This window comes from Dromiciops gliroides, chromosome 1 (genome assembly GCF_019393635.1).
Source record: "Dromiciops gliroides isolate mDroGli1 chromosome 1, mDroGli1.pri, whole genome shotgun sequence".
NCBI lineage: Eukaryota > Metazoa > Chordata > Mammalia > Microbiotheria > Microbiotheriidae > Dromiciops > Dromiciops gliroides.
In genome coordinates, this window is record NC_057861.1 from 655,123,296 (window position 1) to 655,132,944 (window position 9,649).

The 9,649-nt window shown below is 40.2% G+C and overlaps 1 protein-coding gene across 3 annotated transcripts in view; it reads left to right on the forward strand.

The window, feature by feature from the left end:
* The window catches only part of SH3GL2 (SH3 domain containing GRB2 like 2, endophilin A1), a 239,276-nt gene extending 230,216 nt beyond the window's left edge, over positions 1–9,060 (forward strand). For all 3 annotated transcript variants that reach the window (XM_043977810.1, XM_043977812.1, XM_043977811.1), the window contains exons 6-9: positions 2,048–2,206; positions 4,698–4,801; positions 5,286–5,416; positions 7,514–9,060. In XM_043977810.1, the coding sequence (XP_043833745.1) occupies positions 2,048–2,206; positions 4,698–4,801; positions 5,286–5,416; positions 7,514–7,713 (594 nt within the window). In that variant the 3' untranslated portion in view covers positions 7,714–9,060. The remainder of the gene's footprint in view (positions 1–2,047; positions 2,207–4,697; positions 4,802–5,285; positions 5,417–7,513) is intronic.
* The last annotated feature ends 589 nt before the right edge of the window (positions 9,061–9,649 follow it).

Genomic DNA, 9,649 nt, shown 5'->3' on the forward strand with positions numbered 1-9,649 from the left:
AGAGGGGGTATTACTTGTATTCTCTCATTCTTAAATCTCATCTTTTAGTTAGCCATTAAACATTATTGCTTCTCCAGTAACATACTACTATTTTAAGCTTCCACTTTATTTTGAAAATTAATGGAATGGGGCAGCTAGGTGGTGAGGTGGTGCAGTGGATAGAGCACTGGCCCTGGAGTCAGGAGTACCTGGGTTCAAATTCGGCCTCAGACATTTAACACTTACCAGCTGTGTGACCCTGGGCAAGTCACTTAACCCCAATTGCCAGAAAGAAAGAAAGGAAGGAAGGAAGGAAGGAAGGAAGGAAGGAAGGAAGGAAGGAAGAAAGAAAGAAAGAAAGAAAGAAAGAAAGAAAGAAAGAAAGAAAGAAAGAAAGAAAGAAAGAAAGAAAGAAAGAAAGAAAGGAAGAAAGGAAGAAAGGAAGAAAGAAAATTAATGGAAGACAGGGGAAAAACATTTATTAAATACCTACTATGTGCCTGGCACTTTGTTAAGTCCTTTGAAAATATCTCATTTGATGTGCACCACAATCCTGTGAGATAGATGCTATAATTATTCCTTTGAGGGAACTGAGGCAGACAGAGGTGAAGTGACTTGCCTGAGGTCACACAGCAAGAGTCTGAAACTAGATTCGAATTCAAATCTTCTTGACTCCAGGTCCAGCACTCTCTTCTGTAGCTCTTAGCTAAATAAAAACATGGATATAAAACAAAGTGAACTGGAAAAATAGCTTTTCCCTGTGTCTTTAAAGGAATAATAATTAATAATTCACATTTACATAGTTCATTCAGGTTTATATTCCACTAAAATCTTCTTCCAGTGCCTCAGTTGACCCTGTGTTTTCCACGCTGTGCTCAAAGATTGATCTGAGACTCAGTTCTACTATGTTGGAATGCTTTTGAGTACAAGATCAATGAAATACAGGACCAATACTTCTATTGTCTAAGTCCCCATCTAGCTAAGTGTATTGAGCCTCATCACCAGAGGTTTGGATACTGGTGATGGGTTTTTGTTATTATTCATTTATTTTGTTTTGTTTTTGTGCTGAAACTCATTAACTAAAGCACTGGACAGATTATAGTCTGGATTGGTAAAGGTAAAGGCAATAACCATGCATATGAAATCACAGATACTTACAGTATTGGAATATTTGAAATTTGCCAAGTGTTTTCCTCAAAACACTTCATTGGGGACAGCTAAGTGGCGCAGTGGATAGAGCACCAGCCCTGGATTCAGGAGGACCTGAGTTCAAATCCAGCCTCAGACACTTAACACTTACTAGCTGTGTGACCCTGGGCAAGTCACTTAACCCCAATTGCCTCCCGAAAAAACCCAAAAACAAACAAAAAACTCCCGACTTCATTGAAGTAGGCAGGAATAGTGGCTAGAGAGCCAGCCTTGGAGCTGGAAGGACCTGAGTTAAGTTTGACATCTTCACCACATTAGCTATGTGACCCCAGGCAAGTCCCTTTTAATGTCTCGGTTTTCTAGGTTTTCTAAGAAAAGGTGCCAACCTACAATGGTAGAGGGAGTTCCCTTACCTGAGAGTTTCCTATACTAGGTGAATGTGCTATTCAAGTCTTAATCCCCAGCCTGGTATATATAGCTAATTATGACTTTTAAAGGGCTTTCCAACTATGATCTCCTTTTAGACATTCAATAACCTAGTGAAATAGGCAGAGAAGGTATTATTATCCTCATTTTATGAATGAGTAGAATGAAGTTTAGAGAAATTAAGTGATTTGCCCCAAGTTTTATAGATAACATGTGATAGAATTAAGATTAGTATCCAGGTCTTTCACCTATTCTTTTTTTTGGGGGGGGGCAATGAGGGTTAAGTGACTTGCCTAGAGTCACACAGTTAGTAAGTGTCAAGTGTCTGAGGCTGGATTTGAACTTAGGTCCTCCTGAATCCAGGGCTGGTGCTTTATCCACTGTACCACCTAGCTGCTACCCTACCTATTCTTTCCTTTCTCTTTCTACTCCTTCATAATGGCTTTCTCTTCAAAAGCTTTCCCTTAACCCTTTCTGCCCTTCACTTTTTCAGCATCATCTCAAGAAATTAGAGGGTCGCCGCCTGGACTTTGATTACAAGAAGAAAAGGCAAGGCAAGATTCCAGACGAGGAGCTTCGCCAAGCTCTGGAGAAATTTGATGAATCTAAAGAAATTGCTGAGTCGAGCATGTTCAACCTCCTGGAAATGGATGTGAGCAGATTACTGACTGTTTTTATTTAGGCTTGACATTTGAATGATGTGATGGTATGCTTATTTAAACACATTAATTAATACTCCCAACTTACAAATTACCCTGTCTTGAACAGGGGCTTATGTAGGTGGTTGGTGACATTGAGCAGAATATGGTTGATGAGGATAAGCTAGAAAGGTATATATTTTAAAAGGTTAACAACTGCAAAGAAAAGCAAGGAGCAGAGTTCTTTATAGTATTTTGCTGAAAAACATTCAAAAGGAATGACACTCATATTTATCTAATATGTTAAAATGTACAAAATGGGTTTCCTGCAACAACTCTTAGAAGATATTATTAGTGAAAGTATTAGTGTTCTTAAATGAAGAAATGAGATTCAAAGAGGTTAGTGACTCTCCATATCACATAAGTAGCAAGTATCAGAGCCAAGACTGATTCTCTCCTCTCTACAAGTAAAGTACTCTTTCCATGACTCCATCACAAACATTAGTATATTAGCAGTCATGATGTGTAAGAAACAAGAAGAAAGATGACATCCAAGAAATGTACAATGAAAAGGGGAGTCATTTAGTAAGGCAGTCATTTAGTAATAACAAGGGAAAGTAATGGACAGATACAAGATATAGAGGAGAGCTTTCAATCCTTTGGTGAAATCTCTATACATAATTTCTTCTAGAGAATGGACAATAATCACACAATTTGGAAAGGTGTAGATGGCTTTCAGGGTATACCCTTGGATAGAGTTAGCTCATTACTAAGAGATCAATTCAATTATTCACCATTTAATAAGTCTTCATAATACCCCGTGGCAATCAGTGGCATAAAAATTATTTCATTGTAATAGTGAAGTAGCCATTGTTGGGGGTCATTTTAATTCTTTCGTGATGCCATGGGGTCCTTTGGTTTACTTTCAGAGGTAAGAAACTGCACAAATGAGTCATATAAGCACTTTAGACAACAATGCCAGGGTTGGAGGAGTGATGGCAGAGAAAGACTTCCTAATTATAGTAGTGAGTTAAACAATTGCCTTAAAAGCCAAAAATAAAAACCATGTGTGGAGGACATGTGTGCTCACCAATTTTGTCTTCTACTAATCAATAATTGTGGGGAGACAGGGCTGTGTGGAAGAGAATTCTATAGCTGACACCTTGGCCTCACCGAACATACAAAATAGACTATGATTACTCTGAAGATCCAGCAGACCTGGGAGAACCTAACTCGTGAAATAATATTCTTTAGTCAGTTTGAACTACAATATGGGACCAGAATTAAGGGAAGAAGCACCTCATGAGAGGAACTTATTTACTTCTTAATACCATATCATTTTGGGGTTGGTGATATAGAAATGTTTATGACAGTAGAAGGTAAAGAAATGAGTCCCCCCCCCATTATTTGGCATTTTTCCTTTGAATTCTGGTACCTACCTTAGCACCAAGAGTCCACATATCTTGTGCCAAATGCCATTTCAAAATTTTCCTAGTTATCTCTGTGCTTTTTGTATCTAAATTAGAGAGTTATTTTATTGGGGGCAGCTAGGTGGTACAGTGGATAGAGCACTGGCCCTGGAGTCAGGAGTACCTGAGTTCAAATCCGGCCTCAGACACTTAACACTTACTAGCTGTGTGACCCTGGGCAAGTCACTTAACCCCAACTGCCTTACTTAAAAAAAAAAGAGAGAGAGTTATTTTATGTCATTTTCTAACAGAAATCCAAAATATTTAGAATGGATACCTGGAAATATGTCCAGTAAGTCACACCTCAAGAAACTACATTATTGTTATTCCCACTGAAATATTGTGTACATTCACAGATCAGAATAATTTTCTTTTGTCTAATTCATGCCTTTGCATTTCAAATGAGCAAAACTAACAGTGACTGGAATCTAGTTTTAATTTCCATCACTAGTTATAGAATCTTCATTTGTTGCTCTCTTAGGTAACCCCAAAATGAATAAAGTTGACCAAACTTTGACCATATGACATCTGCAGCTTAAATAGTGTGTGTTAATTGATTCATAGAATGAGGCACTACCTCCTCCACAAGTCTTCTCTTGACCCTCCAATGGCCAACATCCTCACAAATTACTGTATTTGCTTTGTATATATTTTGTGTTTATTTATCAGTGTGTGTGTGTGTGTGTGTGTGTGTGTCTTCAAGGGACATGAAAAGTCCCTTGAGGTCAATGACTTTTTTTTTTTAGTGAGGCAATTGGGGTTAAGTGACTTGCCCAGGGTCACACAGCTAGTAAGTGTTAAGTGTCTGAGGCCGGATTTGAACTCAGGTACTCCTGACTCCAGGGCCGGTGCTCTATGTACTGCGCCACCTAGCTGCCCCAAGGTCAATGACTTTAAAAAAAAATTGTATCACCATCACCTGGCATGATGCCCATTTCATACTATTAAATATTTGCTGGATGTGTAAAGGAGTGATGTGTAGAAAGTGGCTTGATAGCATTGCTCTAAGACTCACTTTTTTTCTGTTGATATGCAGATTGAACAAGTGAGCCAGCTCTCTGCTCTGGTACAAGCCCAGCTGGAGTACCACAAGCAAGCTTCCCAGATTCTGCAGCAAGTTACTGTCAGGCTTGAAGAAAGGTATTACATCCTTCTGATCAAAATGTTAAGAATAAATAGTGGGGGGGGCAGCTAGGTGGCATGGTGGATAAGCACCGGCCCTGGATTCAGGAGGACCTGAGTTCAAATCCGGCCTCAGACACTTGACACTAACTAGCTGTGTGACCCTAGGCAAGTCACTTAACCCTCATTGCCCAGAAAAAAAAGAATAAATATCACACTCTTCTTAATGCACATTCCATCCCTTTATATTACCATGTCACCTTGGTCAAGGATTTCTGTCAGAGACCCAGAACATTCCCTAAGGAGTATTCCCTCTCCCATGTCCTGCACCTTTGGATTCATACTTTGAGAGTAGACTTACCTAGATCATAAGAATAATTGTATAGATTTTGATTCTGGTTCTTTAACATTGATAGGTATTGGTTTTCTTTTACTTTTTCACTTTTATCTATTTTTGATTGATTGATTGATTGATTGATTGATTTGTTGGTCTCTTATACAGGATAAGAGAAGCTTCATCTCAGCCTAGAAGAGAGTATCAGCCTAAACCTCGCATGAGCCTGGAGTTTGCATCTGGAGACAATACTCAGCACAATGGAGGCCTGTCCCATACTAGCACTCCTAAGCCAACAGGTCAGGTGCAACAGGGCATAGATTCTGTTAAAACACGTGGAAAACTTGCCATTAGAATCCTTTGGAGTACTCCTAAAATGAATCCTCCTGGATTTTATTCAAGTCGAAGTAATTGATTTCTCCTCTCCCTGATTGTAATTATATGCAAAAAGGATCCCTTCCTCTCTCCTTTTTTCTCCCATGGTTCTTCTTTCCCTCCTTCCATTTTTTCCTCTCTTCCTCCCTCCATTTTTTTCTATCTCCACTCTTTCCCTTTTCCTTTTTTCCCTCTTTCTATTATTCCCTTTGCCTCTCTCCCATTTTCTTTCCTTTCCTCTCCCCCCTTTCCTGCTGTCCTTCCCTTCTCTTCTTTCTCCTTCTTTTTACCTCCTCCCTTTCTAAATCTTTTATTCTTCACATTTTCCTTCTGGTCTCTTTCATCAGTACCCACACACATACTAATCTTGTAATCTACTCTCCCAGCACACTTGGATTTTGAGCATCCTCTTTTTCCTGGGTAGTAAATCACTTCCCTTGACATATTGTATCCACACTGGGAGATTGAGTTTCAGTCTTTGATTCCATTTTCCCTTTCCTTTGTCACATGCTCCTACACCCTGCTGCCTACCACATAGACACAGCCCACCCCCAGGAGCACTTTAAGTCAAATTCCTTGAATAACACTAGCATGGCTCTCTTGCATACTAATACAACATGAGTCATGACACCTGCCAGGTTTTCAACAGTTCATTGTGCTGTGGGACTGAGGTTGGTACAATAAAAAATAAACTTTCCTTTCTGTTGGGGAAATGGATGTATTCTCATCAATGCATTCTTTAAATTTTCCTCTTTTCCCAACAGATGGTAAAAAAAAATTATGGGTGACACATTTGGCAAGCAGTCTTCATTTTCAGTGGTTTTGCATTGGGGTTTTTAAGGATGTGTGGGAACCTCACTACCTTCTCCTGAATCTCCAGTGTTTGTTGTTCTTCTGCAAAAGAAAAATAGACTAAAGATGTGCTTAGACCAGGAGGAAAGAAGTGGGAGGTATTAGGAGCAATTGCAGCCCTGTTTACTTTTAGGTAGCTGCCAAGACCAGGCAGAGTGGAGATTCGATCTGTATCTATACCTCTCCCTTTCCAGAAATGGAGCAATTAATTAGATTTTCGTTTGATGGCTTTCACAACATCCATGCAATTCTTGTCTTAGGGTAACTGGCTGTAGGAGGTGAGTTTATTTACTCCCCAGGGGAGGCAGTGAGGTGGGAGAGGGAGAGATTGATTGCAAAGATTTGTCTGGACCATTAGATCTTCTTCATGATACCATGTTATCTCAACTGTGCAAAATACTTGAAAGTTCTTATGTAAAAAAGCTCTCCAGATGGATCATGCTGTGAATTCTACTTTGATCACATTCCACCTGTGCCCTCAAGTCCCTTGCTTTAAAAAAATAAACCACTGTAGGAAGCCAAATATTGCTAGTTGCTGAATTAAACTCAGTAGTGATCACCCTCAATAATAATCAGAGCTGACTTTGGCAGTGTCTTACAGTTTATGGTTTATGTGCTTTATATATCATATCTCATTTCATCCTTATATTCTCAAATGCAATATTTATAAAGCACTCAGCACATTTTGTGGCACACAGTAAGCATTTAATAAATACTTATTCCTTTACTCTTCCCAATACCCATCTGGTGAGGAATGTTGTTTGGGTGTTGCTTCCCATCTACCTCCGTTTTGCATAAAGAGAAATTTTACCATAGAGAGATAAAGGGATCAATCCAAAATCACAGAGATAGCATGAGAACCAACATGAGAACCAGTGTTCCTTTCATTATAACACAACCTCCTCAAGAATAATGCAAACAGAACAGAAGCTTTCCATATTCTGAGTCCTAGGATTGGCTAACTCTACCAACTTGGGGGAAGCCATGAAAAATGGAACTGTGCTGTGGGTATGGTCTATATCAGTTCCCCTTTGTGAGGTAGGGCTAGGGAATAGAATAGGGGTTAATATGGGAAGTACAGAAAACTCTTAATTTGGTAAGAGTAGACACCAGGTACAGCGATGCTAAACATTTTGTTTCTTTGCTTTTCCTTATTTTCTGTCTCTTAGGTGTCCCAATGGATCAACCCTGCTGCCGAGCTCTGTATGACTTTGAACCTGAAAATGAAGGCGAGCTAGGTTTTAAGGAGGGTGATGTCATTACCCTCACCAACCAGATTGATGAGAACTGGTACGAGGGAATGCTTCATGGTCAGTCAGGCTTCTTCCCAATCAATTATGTGGAGATTCTGGTTGCTCTGCCTCATTAGAATGTTTTCCTGGCTGTCTCACCAACTCTTGGCCCAGGTAGTTCAGTTTAATGCCACTGCTTTTGGAAATGCTGCTTTAAGCACCTCCCAAGTACAAGCCGCAGTGGTCAATGTCACCCAGTCTCACTGAGCATCTTTGGTTCCCATTGGCTGCCCTGCTCTGGCCATGGTGATGGACGGTATCTTCCTGCACAATAAATGGCACGTGCTTCCTGCTTGCCAAACTGGGCCAGCCCATGGTCACAGCCAGCAGCTGCTTGCATACTTTAGGGAGACATGTCTCCCTGAGGCGTGACTGGGTGGCTCAATGCAGTCAGTCCATCCCAGTGAAGATAACGTCTATCACCTCGAGGTCATTTTCAAGCCTCTGCTCTCCATTCCAAGAGAGAAATGTTCTTGCCACTCTGTGTCCCCCTCCCCAGGATCCCAGCTCACTAATCTGTCTGATATTGCCTCACCAGCACACTGTCTTCTGATCAGAATGAATAGTCAGTGAAAAAGGTACAATGGAAGTTCAAAGGCTTCTCTAAAAACCACTGCTTTTGTAACCATTTATATACTCTACTGACACACCACCAGTTTTCCTCTCCCTTCCTGTAAAAGAAAAGCTTCATTTGATTTCCAGGGAAAGAATGTCCACAGATAAGGGGAGGAAACATCCTGCAAGGAATCAAAAAGGGGCTTAGGCTGCCAAATCCAATGTGCTTGCTCTGCAGAAGTAGTGCATGAGATCATAACGTTTCTACAGGATGGCTGGGCACAGAGCTGACGTAGAAGGGAAGAGGAAGGAGGGCAGGGAGGGGAGATGCAGTTTTACTCATTTGTGTTCCCTGTGATGCTTTGGCACAGAAACAAATAAGGAAAGCACCAGGAATTATTTATCTCTTATTCATAGACCAAGAAATCAGTCTACTCTGTTTTTTCTCTTTATGCTGTCCCCTTGTATTCTTTGAACATCATTTGTGCATATTCTGCCCTCAATGAGGACTAAATAATGATTTGTGTGTGTGTGTGTGTGTGTGTGTATGTGTGTGCTGAGCAATTCAAGATATGTGGCTCCAGTTAGCTCTCTTACTTCCTTTCCCTTCTGGCCTCAATGTGTGTTGTACAGTGCTGTGCTTAGCTTTATCAGCATTCTTTTTGTAATGGTTGTAAGAGTCCTCTTAGTTGAGTTCCTCAGAGTTCTATTTATCTAAACTGTACAGCCCCTTTCAGAGATTTAATGTGCCGCTTCGGATGTGCCATGTCCATCCTGGATTATGTGAGATGAAAGACCAGCTCCTCTTGCTTCATGTATAAACTATCAAAGAAAGCATTGCTGTCTCCAATAAACGATGCGGACGGACAAATCAGAAGACTCTTGGCTTTATTTCTGTATGTGTTGTGGAATGCCTGGGGTGGGGTTGGGGAAAGGGGGCGGGGGTGGAGTAAGCTTTTATATTGTACCTACTATGTACTAGACTGAGTACTTTATACTTCTCATTTAGTCCTCACAACAGCCTGTGTGGAAGATGCTGTCATTACCCCTGTAGTTGAGGAAATGAAGTGACTTTGCATAAGGTCCATAGTTAGGAGGTGACTGAGGCTAGATTTGAATTCAGATCTTCTTGATTCAGGGCTCATTGTATCCAATAGCTACCCAGCTAAACTTACAATGTCATAATTATTGCACACTGAATTCCCCAGCCCCCATGAATAGTGATTTTTTAAAAAATCACAAACTTATATTTAACATCCAGTAAATTCCATATCCTGGGAAGCACTGGTGATGAAACTGAGTTGTGATACTCTATGTATGTGTGTGTGTGTATGTATGTATTTATGTATGTGTCTCTCTATATATACTTATACATATATATGTAATATATGTATGTGTATGGTTTTGCATGACATGGCCAGAGGTCTATGTAGATGACTCACAAATATATATGTATCC